The 14,076-nt window shown below is 44.5% G+C and overlaps 1 protein-coding gene across 1 annotated transcript in view; it reads left to right on the forward strand.

The window, feature by feature from the left end:
* LOC135896403 (glutamate receptor ionotropic, kainate 2-like) overlaps positions 1-14,076 on the forward strand; it is a 157,737-nt gene that overhangs the window by 107,524 nt on the left and 36,137 nt on the right. The window contains exons 3-5 of the mRNA XM_070539612.1: positions 2,206-2,469; positions 3,912-4,096; positions 5,216-5,269. Coding sequence (XP_070395713.1) covers positions 2,206-2,469; positions 3,912-4,096; positions 5,216-5,269 — 503 coding nt within the window. The remainder of the gene's footprint in view (positions 1-2,205; positions 2,470-3,911; positions 4,097-5,215; positions 5,270-14,076) is intronic.

Raw genomic sequence — 14,076 nt, forward strand, 5'->3', positions numbered from 1 at the left:
TTACGGAGGTGTGCAACACTCCTGTGCAATGTGATACACACGAAGCTGAATTGTAACATTGCAAGACAGTCGTATCGTTTGTGCTTGTGTCGACTAATGAAAACTGGCGCACAGTCACGGGCTCAAGATTGCTACTGTTACGTTTGACCGGCGGGAGCTGGCGATCTTCCCGGAAGCGACTGTCGGAATGGCGCCGGCCGGTTTGCTTCGGCGACTTGCTTTGTAAAGACCAAAATGCGTTGCGCCCCCAACTGAACGACGCCGAGATGTCCACACGCAGTCGGCGGACCATGTATTGTTAGTGGATTCGCCGTCACCGTCAAGGCTTGTTTGAAGTGGTGGAACTTCTGGAATAAGAAGCTTGTGGCGCCGTCTCACGGTTCTTAGAAGTCGCCAGTCAGTGGCAAGACGCGGCGGCCTGCTCGGGCAGCACCCTTGTCTGCGAGAACCCTTTCACCTCGGAAGGGTCAGTGCAACCTGTGTGGAAGTGAGTGCGTAAACCTTCCTCAAAGGTGGGTCGGCTACCATGACTTTGGACGCTCCGTTTGGTCGAACGGCCGTTTTCCCTCGCCTATGGATCTAGGGAGGACAGAGTGTTTATAAGCGGCTGTGGTGCGGCTGCTAAGTGTGCATTCTCTCTCAGTCATGCTAGACTGATGAACTGTAACGTTCTCATGTAGATACTGTAAATAAATCATATATTCCTTGCTCTCGATGAGAACAAGTCTCTCCCTTCAACAGTATCCACAGCGTGGATAAGTTGGACAACGGCATGGGCCAGCTTCCATCTATTTTATGCCCGGCCCCAAACATTACCACATACAAAGGTTATGACGCTGAAATCGTCTCGAAGCCCTCGTTGGCATTGTCACAAGAAAAGTACGCATGTCTTTGGGGCACTAATGGGTAGAAGATCGCGTGTTTTTTTCTGGGGCACCCGGGTTCGAAATTCACTGTGGGGCATGTATGTTTTCTTTATTGAACAACTGCTTGTGCTCAGTTATACAGTCGAATATACACGGCCTAACCGTTTGGCGTAGAATACGCTAGGCTAAACTAAGAAGTGCCATCTGGAATACGAGAGAAGAGTACTGTGACACAAAAACCTCGGCTCGAAGCCTCCGACAAAGGACGACGAAAAAAAATATAGGGTGGCAGCTAAACTACGCATCTCATGAAAACTTCAGTGATCAGAACTTCACTGTGTCTTGGCGTACGCAGCACTAAGGAACACTGGAGTCATTTTGGGCTCAGCATGTTGTCGCTCACTCGCCATATAAGAGTTGACATAAAATGTTCATTGAAAAACAACGAGAGGCTCGCTTACCGTTTCATGTCCAGGTTAGCAAGTGTTCTTATAGATCTCAGGTACATTGAAAAAATAATTATATAATTGAGGTCTTGGAATGTGGAATTCACGCCACGAAATTCTTTCAGGAGACAGCATGTTGAACAACACACGCATATTCGTCAAGTAACAGATATTTTCGCATGCTTTCCCGGATATCTCATTTATTCTGCCAAGAAAGCGTGAACGCGAGGAGCTCCACTGGCTCGGTAATATGTTCGAGCGTTTGAACGAAGTATGATTCATTTTAAGGCGAAAGCCTTCAGTGGGCCATACCACCGACGGCCATGAAAAAAAACGCGTCGTCTGGTCCAATGGCACAAAAAAATACCAGCGATGGCTCGTACCGACCCAAGCAAGGAAAAATGCAGTCGCTCATCCCTCTCGTACTGCAGAGGCTACAAGAACTCAACAAAATGAAGCGTTTAGTGCATACATTCTTTGGAAGCACGCATACAACGTATAGAAACGCAACGTCTAGTCGATTGGTACAAAAAAATGTGACCTTCTCAATGACTGCGCAGCAGGCTTTTGCCTTGACGTGTTACCGGAGCATAACCCCCAAGCTGTCATAACTTTTTTCCTACAATGAGTGCATTTTCTACCCCATGTGTATTGAAAAACTAATACCTCTGTTTTCCAATGTGCTCCCTATGTTACGATGTAACATATAGCAGTATTAAAGAAAGTTAAGCCCCCCTCCCTCCCCTTTTGTGGGCTTTTTTTCTACATTCCCGCGGGACAGTTCTATTTCGGTCAAGATCAATCGACGCAGACGTCGATGTCGTGTGTATCTTTGCTCATATGGGGCTTAACATTTAAACTGAATTACCTGCTCTTTTCTTCCTTCTGGTCAGTGTGCGGACTCCTGGAGCAAGGCGTCCTAGCAGTGCTGGGTCCACGGAAGCCCGAAACAGCGCTGCTAGTGCGTAATGCGTGTTCGAGGCATCAAGTGCCACACGTCTATCTGCACCGACAGGAGAGTGAGAAGAGTGCCTTGTCTCTGGATACGCTGTCCTTGACTGTGACACCATCACCTGAGGAGCTTGGCCGGGCGCTGAGTGACCTCGTCAAGGCGCAAGGCTGGAAGCACTTTACTGTAATTTATGAGAAACCAGAAGGTGAGCTTAATGCTATGGGCACGTGTAGTACTTAACATGCTACATGAACTTTTTTCTGAGGTCCTAATGAAGCTTTTTGCTTTGTGATGTGTTTACCTGTGTAAGTCTCCCGACTTACTACGAATTTCACGTATTGCGAAATTGAGTGTATATATATATATATATATATATATATATATATATATATATATATATATATATATATATATATACATACATGACATTATTGTGTGCGAACAGAGTTTCCAAGGAGATATGCGTGTATATGACTGCCCAAACTAGCCTTAAGCTTTCGGACGATGCAAGTTTAACACGCTTTTGTAATATCTTAACATATCACGGAAGAAATGAAAAAATGCCCCGTAAATATCCGCGTATAGTCCAGTCTTGCAGTATCTCTGTACGAAGGAGAGAAAGACGAGATGAAGCTGCGGCGAACATTTATTAAAGTGATTGACTTTCGCATGCCGCCAGAACGCACTGAATATTGTGTGAAAAATGTTGAATTTCGCCGTCATCGAAATGTGGCTGTCGCGGCCCGGATTCGATAGCGTGCTCTCGGTGTTTACCAGCAAAATACCAAAGCCACTGCGCCACCACGGCGAGGGACACTCATCGTCAATTGTTTCATGACACACTGCACCATAAGACGAATACCGCAAGATCTGCTTTGGCAACTTCATTTTGCCTCCAAGGTGTCAGAAAAAAAAGCTGCAGGCTTGCTTGATTTCGTGGCATTTCCATTTGAAATAGTTGGAAATATTGCCTTAAAAGTGCCATTCATAGATAGTCTTGCTCATTACTAAATATTTAATATCTCTTTGCACGGGATTTCGGTAGTCGGGTTCTATGTGTGCTCATGTAGGCTAGATATGTCTGCCTTGTCTATTTAATTTCTGACTGCACTGTTTACCAGTAGCACCTTATTCAATTCGAGATAATTGAGCAAGGACAGTAAGATATCTCACTATGATGGTGGTTTCATTCTTCTATAACACTATGTTTTAAGGTTAAGGCAACATTTTTTCTTCTCTCATGACACCTTTGTTCATAAATCTGCGGCTCAAATAACGATAGGATGTTTTCCGCAGGTTACAGTTATGTGAATATTTCTCTACACTAAATATACGTATTCACAGATGATTGCGGGCGCAAAATTTTTTTAGAAATAATTAACAATAAAAATTATCAGCTGTAGCATGACATATTCGTACTATGCAGCGGCTGTGGATGGGCGACGTGTGCGCAGTGATGAAATATCATAACCCTGATTCGGTTTGTCGCAATTGCCGGCCAGGTAAAAAGCCAGTACCTTTATTCTCTAATGCACCATATACATTCACACATCCAACCTCTCAGTGTCTGCCTCTGGTTGCTTAAATTAGTAACCAATATTTTGAGCCACTGCACCAGTGCTACCTGCGTTGTCTTTCCTCTTACAGCACTAGTGCGGCTGCGTGGCCTTCTGCAGCTGGACAGGCCTGGCAACCAGCCTCCGACAGTTTCGTTACGGCCCCTTCATGACAAGGCGGACCCTCGGTCGGTTCTGCGGGAACTCGCAAAGGCGGGGGAGAATAACATCGTTCTTGACCTGACCACCCAGAGGCTTGCGGATGTACTCCGACATGCACGTACTCCTCTTACTTTTTTATAGATAAGTTAAGTTTTTTTTATACTTCAAACAATCAACAGGTGAATTTTCCCTCTCGGTGGCAGGATTTTCAGTGGTGTAATCCCCTTTACAAGCCAACCAATCTGGTAGCTTTCGGCTGCAAACTTTGTCATTCGACATTTCTTGTTGACACTGTTGAATGCTTTATAAGTTTATTGATTAATTTTATTTATCGCAACAAATGGGAGCCCCTGAGAGTTATCGCTAGAGTGGCGAGTTCAATGTAACTTCCTCTCTAGTTCAGTCATGCCCTTATTTGTTTAGTACTTGTCACAATGGCATTAGTTTTCGAAAGCAGGATCGGGTTATTCAAAGTAGTGTGTCTTTCGGCTCTCATAGTTAACTTGAAATCTCGATTGTAGATGGTGGTATCTCTGCAACAGCTACGCATCCTTCACTTTCGCACAATATGGTTATTGGGACCTATTCATAGTGAAACATTTAGCGCGCACAATCGACAAGGACACCGAATGGGAACACACGAACGTGTGCTCACAACTGTTTATTTTGGGAAAGATAGAGAACATAAATACCCCAGCTATCAGCATTGAGCATGTGCAACAAGAGCCCTGGTGCTGCAATTGTGTCTTAGCTACGTATTTATTTTCTGTCTTCATCCTGCATTTATATCGTTGAACTGTAAAGCGACAACTGAGCCCGAAGTACATAAAAAACGCTTTGTCCCCCAAGTTACCTATTTTTGCTTATTATGACTAAAAACATCCTTTCTTTTTTGGACACAATCTTGCATAGCACGCAGCTGTCGGAGAAAATTGTAGCCGCTAGCGCGCTGTTTGGCTTCGTCCCCTGCGAATGCACAAGGTACCAACGACGCACAGTGTCCCCGTAAGCGATGCAAATAATAAGCTCTAATACTAAATTTTGCTGAAAATCTGCACAGAAAGACCAAAATTCACTGGTAAGCGTGTTTTAAAAATTTAGTGCAACGAGAAACACGGGCCAGTATATAACACATTGTGCATTTTTGCGATGAGTTACTTAGGAATTGAAGTTAAACGAGAAAATGCTGTTCACGGACTACCTCTCACAAAATTTATTTTTTTGTTGTTTCAGGCCCAGAAAGTTGGAATAATCAACGAGTACCATAACTTCATCGTCACAACTTTGGTAAGCACAGAGGAAGTATATCATTAATAACTCCGATACTGCTGATAATCGTTTTTGGCAAGGCCTATGAACTGAGCGGTGACAAATAGTCACCTAGCCTAGCTGAAATATTCTGGTATGCATATTTGTTTTTCATTCTATCATTTCTGTACACATTTCCTCAATCTGTTTTTTACCTCTTTTTTTTCACCTCTTTTCACCTCCTTTTTCAAAACCTCTCTTTATTTGCACCGCAACCTAAACCTGCAACGAACCCGTTGTTATCAATATCTTCCCGGCTTTTATTTCCGCCAATCCTCTGAACACCTCTTGCTTATCTCGAGTGATGCCCATATGATGGTTCCCATCACTTTAAATCCAAGCGGTTCTGGAAGGTGTACATTACTTGCGGGTCTCACTAGGCTAATACCTTCGCATTCGATTAGCATGTGATGAAGGGTCTGTAGATTTTTCACTGCAACATACATGTGCATCGTCTTAACAAAACCTGCAGACGAGCTAGATAATGCAGTGCAGATCGACAGCAATAGCGCAGGAAGACACACAAGAAGAGCCGAGAAACACACAGGACAGTGTCCTGCGTCTTTCTGGGCTATTCGTGCGTGTCTTCCTGTGTGATTACATTCAATCGATCTGCATCATCTTGTTGCGAATATTTGCCCCGCTATATTTTTTGCTTATACACCCAGATTGAACAGGGTATAGCAAAGCACTGCCCGTTGTGTCATCGTACAGATTTTTCTCTTCTAGTTTCTATTCTCCAGTTTTTATATGTATACAAATTAAAATTCTTTATTTATTCATGAAAACACAAAGCGCTTGTTCTGTTCACCACCTGTTCCGATTTAAATTCTTTGCATGCAATTAGGTGTCTCTATTTATCTCACTTTCTTTCGGATGACCCCTCGTTGTCTATTTACACTTTCAGTTACCCTGTACTTGGACGCCAACTTTATTGACGTATTGCTCCATTCTGTATCCATGCTTTTCAGGTACAGATACTTGCACACTTTAGCTGCCCATAAATTTTGATCCGCGTTCCTGTGTCTTTACTTAAGAGTAATCTTGCTCTGCGCTTTTTTTTTATTTCAAACCAAACAAGGCCCAACCCATAGCCGTCGGTTGTAACCGAGACGATTTATTAGCGACCTCTAGCGTCTGAGGTCATCTAAAAGACTGAGCTACCTCGCCGCGCGGGTTCTGGAAAGGTCACTGCTGCTTGGCATGGTTGGTTGACATGGCCCCTGCACGAGCTTTTTAATGTTATTAGTTTGCAAGGTTACATTTCGGTGTTAGAAACATTCTAGAACACTATGGATTTGTGTGGCAGTTGTCTGCTAGCCATGAGTGCTTATCCGTGTGTGTATGGTGAGGTTATCTTGTGGAGACTGTTCTTTGGCTATAGCGCACTCATACTAGATTGTCGGCCCGTCTTTGGCGATTGATTGAACCTTCCAGCCTTCGGTATGCCGTCTTTGTGGCACAATAAATTCAGTATTTGCCTTTGTCCAGCACCCCCTGCCTAGAGTGTATTGCGCTTCGTTGGCAATAGTGCTTCAGTTCTGTTCTTGGCCAAGATAGTTCATATCAAAAAAGACGGTTGATGCTGTTCTCAAGAAATTATGTGGTACTGCGGTATGGTAATACATGCAGTGCTCTAGCTGCGTTCCAGCAAATTGATATTTTGCTGCATTTTGAATTCTGCCGCAACGTGTGATTACCGACAAAGTGCGGTATTCGGCAAGTGATTGACCGATCGGCACTTTTAAATGTACCGGCATGGTGAACATGCTTAAAAAGCAGAAAGAAAGCATAAAAACCAAAATTGTGTCGTTGCCGGTAAAGTCCCTGCAGTGCTGGACTTTTCATACTTCATTCGCTTACAATATACCAATTGCCGTCATTCTAAATAAGAAAAGTCCAGATTGTCTATGATTGTCTAACATCGATTAACTGCAGTCAGATAGGTTAATTACCATAAAATTCACCAAACTCACGTGGAAGTGCCGTCTTGTATATTTAAACGCGCAGGGCCGGTGGCGCATTCGCAGGTTTTTACGCTGTGGAATCGAAATTTTAGGAGATAGCCGTAAGGTTTTGCTTTGCTTCTGAAGCTGAATGTTCTGTTCACACGCTGGGTGATGTTTACCCACTGACTCAAGAACGGGTGTCTCTTACCACGGCAGTTGCCGTTTCATAGAAGGTAGCCTAAAAATGTAAGTTTGGGCGGCCTCATAAATGCGAAATTTACAAAATAAACTCGAAAACGTGTAAACGCAATTCGAGAGCGCGAAAAAGCAAGTGACAATGCAGCTGCTCCCACGGGAGCATAGCAGATGACAAAAGGGAAGTCATTCCAGCGGACGTCATCGGAGCGTCGTCATGAGAGCATCAGGCGTGCACGAGGCAAATAGAGGAATTTTAGAAGCCTTGTGTATGTTAAACTGGCAGGGATATAAATATAAACCTTATGCCTGTTACGCAAGCATTTCTTACACATGTGGTTGAAGAAGTTATGTGAAGTTATGTACAAAATGTTCATGAATTACATAAAAGTAATATATTATGAACAGGGCTTTGGTAATTACCCTGCCAAAGATAAGAAAATATGGTACGCGCTTATATTTACAAATCTGACGACCATCTGGAATTAAAATACAATTCCTTCAAGAGCTTTGTCTTAAGGCACACATGTATTATCACATGAACAACCAGCAGCGTAATTTCCTCAAGCAGAAAGCTGGACACGACAGCAACCCACGATATGACGTAGCTAATTCCATATAGAACGCCAGTCTAGATGCCGAGATGAGGTAATAACAGCTGTGCCTCTTCTGTCGACTGGCAGGAATGAGGTACTTTAAGCATGGAATTCTGTTAGCTTCCGTTGCCGCTGACCTTCAAGTGACCTTGAGCCAAAAACGAGAGAAATTATCTGGGCGCTCAAACGAGAACATCCGGGCAAGTCGCGAGAACAGAACGAGATCATCCGGACAACCACTCAAGTCTGAAGAAAATGTAGCCTCTTGCCCGCAACTCCTTGTATAAACCACATTACATACGCTATTTACTAACCAAACAAGTTACAACAATATTGCTTCCCAGTTCTTCCTAATGACTGTTCACAATATCACTCAAGCTGTAACTTCAAGTACGCTGAAGTTTATTTGTCATTTCCAATAGCCACGTTCAAAAGGCAGATACAGGGCACCATACATTTCATTGGGATCTTATCGCGCTGGGGCCGGTTTGCCTGTGTTCTTTTGGAGGTCAGCTGTCGGTGAGTTCCACAGCACAGGTTTTGCGTCCCCTCAAAAGATGGCGCCACGTTGCGTGGCGCCTCCTTAGGCAATTTTCTTCTAGCAGGGCAGCATCCATATGGACCAGTGTACGATATGGCGTGGTGTGGTGTGGTGCGGTGTGGTATGGTGGCGCGTTTGCGAACATGCACTAAACTCATTTGAAGGTTGTTGCTAGTATCATTTGCAATGCAACTGATCTGCTTTACCGGATGGCGTTTGATGCTTACATCTATACTTGGTTATGGGAGAGCCAGTTTTTTTAGAGCGCAGCTCTTTGGCGTCCGTTCCTGGGTTTCGCGTCGTCGTCGGCGTCGTCGTCGTCGGCGTCGTCGTCGACGGCGTCGGCCTCGTAACCAGCTCGCCTCCGCCGCCGCGCTCCGCCGCCGCGCATGCGCCGCTGCTCCGCCGCCGCGCATGCGCGCTGTCGGCTCTCCGGGCGAGGGAGGATGATGGAAGGGAGGAGGAGAGACTGTGGAGGAGGGCTGGCTACACAAATGGCTCTTTGGCGTCCGTTCCTGGGTTTCGCGTTGTCGTCGGCCTCATAACCAGCTCCGCCCCCCTTTCATCCCCCCAGCGCTAGCAGCGACCGACTGATACCGCTTTCGTGAGTCCGCTACCGCACTCACGAAAGACGTCGTGCACTTCCTGCAACTCGCATTAACCGTCCATCGATCCACACCGATGTTAGTAGTGGGGGACTTTAATGTTGACATAAAGACAAACAGCAATTTCCTAACACTTATGCGGGAGAACATCCCGTTCCTCTCGCTCGTAACGCGTCCCACGGCTGTGACAACCTCGCGAGGCACTTGTATAGATCTCGTCTTTGAGAATCAAGCATTGGTGTACCAAGTCGAACATATATCAGTCTATTTCTCCGACCACAAAGCTTCCTTCATGACTGTCAAGAACTGTTAATGGAGTCTTTGTTAAAGGAATACGTGTGAAAAATAAAAAAAAAATTCTGTGATAGCGCATACATGTGTTGCTGGATTTCTTTGCCTCAATCTATCGAAAAGGTGAAACAGCTTATTTGCTGCGCTCAAATTTCGCATTAGGAAGTAACGTAATCGTCGGTAATTTTTTTTTCTTGGACGCGGTAATTAAGCTACGTCAGAAGATGGTCCTCAGAGCTCTCGTTCCTCTCCTCCATATTGCGCGCGAATGTGCTGTGTTATATAGCAAGAACAATACTGATTATTGACGTCCTGCTTTAAGTGCTCATCTAAAGAGTGAGAGAAATGGCTCTGAAGGGATAAAAAGTACAAAAGCGCCAGGACAGGAGCTTTCTGTAAGGATCTTGGTTTTACTCTCGCTATAATATGGTTTAGCAAGACACCTGCCAGTTGTAATAACCAGGCGGCATGCGCATACACTTAGAGCCGTGCAACCGCGGGCGGTGCGAATAAACCCAAGCCACTGACCTCTTATTTGAAAGCGCCGCTTTGGCGATTACTCAAAGATGTACGAAAACTCAGGGGACGTATAATGGAGGTGAGAAGAGAAGCATTGCACGAGCATGCTTTTGGGGAGGTATAATGGTGCTGCCTTTCAAATATTGACAGCATATTAAAACAAACCCCCAAGCACACTTAGGATGCTGTGTGAGATAGAGATACTTCATACTTACTAAATTTTGGTAGTGTTTCTAAGCCTACCCAATGTGCTTTTGTCTCAATAAATTCATAAGCAACATTGTCAAAGCTCTCCCGTTCTTCATTGTTCCCCAACGCACGACCTGTAGAATATTTACATTAAAAAAAGACGACGCGTGTATTACCTTTTCTGCACGTTCGAGTTATCCCATTTTGATCAGTCAAAGTGTGGTGCCAGCCTTTATCCTGAAGCACGTTTCGTTTATCCTATTACGGGCGAAAGCAGATCGGACTAGCACTGCACACTAAGTCGACTCCCGACATATTGCTATACCCGTCGACGGAAGTAATGGAGAAAAAAAATTGGGATTAGAAACGAGCGACTTTCGACCTTTTCGTGCTGTGCCAACGGGTGTCACCCTTCGTGCCGATATGTCAAAACACGTTTACCATACGTGGCATGCTGCAGTGAATGCGTGAAAAAGAGAAGGTTGCGTTTAAAGATCGCCAGAATACCATACGTATTTATAACACGAGAAACAATGGAAGGACTGAACGTTTTTGCAGTGCGGACGTTTTTCTCAGGGTGTAAAGTGTTTGATGTGCCGCTAGCGTAGCCAGTTCTGCTGAAGCGGGCCGTGGCTCGAGGTCTCTTTACAGCATGGATAATTTCGATCGCACTGCGTGAAAGTCTGTGCGGGTGCAGCACTGCGATTATTTAGTTTTGCAGAACACGTGCACATATGCCAGCTTGCTGGCTGAATTGCAGTCCTGTTCGCACGATGCTTTCGAAAGGCTAAGTATTCAATAGCTGCAGGAAGGCTCTTAGAGGTACACTTTGTTACGATTTTTTTTCTGATAACTCCGAGGACGTCTAACGCGCCTTCTCCGTGGACTATACGTAATGAGAATGCCGAAGAGAGTGTTCAATGTCACAAAGATAGCTTTCTGCATCGGCAAGTTTGTTTTTTTTATCAGAAGCTCGAAGTCGCAATAATTATTGACTTCGCCTTGTGCGCTTTGCTGATCGTCCACCAATCGTAAATGACTCTGTCTTGCTATGCAAGTAGTGGTAGTGGTAAGTGCTTTATTATTAACATACTTTCACTTCACATCAGCGTTCTTTCTTTATAAGCAGTCTGATTTAGAATTATTAGGTTTGCGATTATAAGAAGCGCAAGCTTTTTGTGCGAGGAAAAGCACGTTCAAAAGTTTCCAGACGCCTTGATGGCAGACTAACAGGATCATTCATCAAATACTGTTCTGCAGCAATATTCTACTGAGACCTAAGCTGGGGTGGTGGTATAACGGGGCAAACTTTTAAACAGAGAAACGTTGCGCAGCGGCCTCTTTTTTCACATCATGTACACTCGTCCAAACCTTGTTCGGCAACAGGTGCAAGGCCTTTCAAGGCTCATGTGATAGGCTACGACACTGCGCAGTGTCAACGTCTGCTAGGTTCATGGTAAATGAAAATACGCTCTCTTGGAATTTTCGCTTATCTACTATAAATATTTCCTTGGAAAAACGGCAGATACTGCAAGTAACCCTGACTTATGGATTTCATTGTTCAGCGAGAAGCTCTCACGATAAAATAGTAATTATTATTGGGGCACGAACGCGAAGAAGCCGTCTAACATGAGGTGCTTATCCGAGAGTGCATACGGGACAGCTTGAATCAAAGAAAACTGCGGAATAGACTTTTTATAGGGTTTTGAATGTCTGTGAATTGGTTCAAGCGAAAAAGTGCGGACATTATCAAGCCTACATGGCGAGCCTTATGCACAACATTTGTGGGGCAGGGGTAGCGCTATTGTGTCGAAACAACATAGCTGCTATAACTGCCTCAGTTTGAATTGTAGCCGCTGGCACTGTAAGCCGCGTAAGCATATGGGGCCTTCATGCAAGCAATTGTGCATGCAGGCATGTGTTATATGTAAGCACTCTGAATTTGTCAAGACGCGAGCCGGGGATGAACTAAGCCTAGCGATCGCAAACTGGCAATGATGTTAGCAAATACAGAAGTGGTGTAGTATATACAGAAACAAGGCAGAAGTTAAACCGGGAAGAGACCCAACGCAAAGCACAATGCACTGAACAAGCGCAGAACGAATAGGACAATATAAAACATGGGGGACACGGAGACACACGAAACATTCGTGTCGCGTTAGACCAAAAATGTCTAAGGCTAAGTACGTGGAGTACGCACGTGCTTCTGCACACTTCGCTAACCGCTAGTTTCAGGCGCAAAACGTAAAAGACTACTAGAATTACATTAATTAACCTTGGTAAAGATTGCTGTAGCCAGATTTCGTCAAGGTCATATAGAAGCAAGATGAAATAAAGGAAGGTTCAAATTAACAAAAAAGACTCAAATGCCATGCAACACTTATCAGAATAATCAGAATAAAGTGCACAAACAGATCGGTGTAAAAGGGACCACACCTACGTTATCGGCGCTGGTATGCAGAGGAAAGGCATGCAGGAAGATTATTTAGTTGGCTTTAGTTGGCTTTTATGGCTCTGGGGCGGGGCTTGAGGAATTCGGATAGGTCAAGTTTGGTGGCATCGCTGTAGGTCCCGGCTTTGATGGTCCAACCAGGAATTTTTTTTCTTATGCTGAGTAGTTTCCTTTTTGAGAAACCCGTATGGAGTTTCTTTGTAGTTCGGGTTAAGAAGTCATGTGAATGGTCATTTACCCTTTTTATAAACTACTCCCCCCTTTATGTCAAAAGGGGGGCTGGCAGATGGAGTGGCACACGTTCTATAAAAGTTATAAACAGGGTTAAAGTGCCTCAGAAAGGTTGGCTAACGTTTCGATATGAATACCTATCTTCGTCAAAGGCAGCGTCGTCATTCTCAGCAAATTATTTGTAAAAGGTTAGTAGAGTGACATCACGGACACTCGTCGGTAACGGCTGGCTGTAAAGAGAGAGACTGAAAAGAAAATCAGCGCTCTCGTTTGACGTCTCTATAGGCGTGCTTTCTATGACGAGGGGACAAGAGAAGGAGAGTGGGAAGGCGGCAGAAAGAAAACAGAAAAAGTAAGAAAGATAAATTCTTAAGAGGGCGGGGTGTTGGGGAAGCGAGAGGTTAGGAGCCTTCAGAGGTGTCGTAAGCGTCGTGCGTTTGTTATCTTAGAAGAGCTGGTCAGCCGGTCAGTGGGCTAGTAAGAAAATGACATCAGTTAAAATAATGATTTCTGTAGCTTAGCAGTAATGCGCCGGGATATCTTGAAGGTGTTAAGATGGAGTCACGAGCTCTTGGGACAATGTATAGCTTAGTTGGAAGGCAGCAGCTTGGTCTTTCAAGGGACTTTAGCCTCCGTAGTTCGGCGTAGGCGTCGTCACAGCGATATACAGAAGTGGCTTGACCCGGCGTGGTGGAGGTGCCGAAGAAGGTATTCCTGTGTCGCGCACAGTAGAATGTGTCGGTGAGGCTGCTTAAAAGAAAAAAGAAAGAGCAAACAAAAAGGCAAACATACCATAGGGAAAGAAATAAAAAAAACGGAAAAGGAAATAGAGAATGACACTAAAAAAAATAACAGGAGGAGGTTGGTGTACATGGAAAATGGGCTCGTATGGTTAATATATGCGTAAAAGAGTTGAAGAGAATACTAAAGTGAGTGTTATGCTAGAGGCGGGGAAGAACTCGAAATGGAGGAATAGGTGAGCTGGATAATTGAGGTTAGCTGGTGACATTAAGGTGTTTTGTGCCTTTGTTAATGATATGAGAGTTTCAGTTTCAAGCTACAGCCTTTAGCAATTCTAAGTTGCCTCGTACCAAATTTATCTCCGCCGGGTGTAGGCATTCAAACTTGCGTATCAGGTATGATTCTGCATATTTCCTCTCGTGAGGTGAAACTTGTTTGTAGCATGTAGAGCTTTGCTTTATCGGATATATGGAGATA

Source organism: Dermacentor albipictus, chromosome 5, assembly GCF_038994185.2.
Source record: "Dermacentor albipictus isolate Rhodes 1998 colony chromosome 5, USDA_Dalb.pri_finalv2, whole genome shotgun sequence".
In the NCBI taxonomy this organism is placed as follows: domain Eukaryota; kingdom Metazoa; phylum Arthropoda; class Arachnida; order Ixodida; family Ixodidae; genus Dermacentor; species Dermacentor albipictus.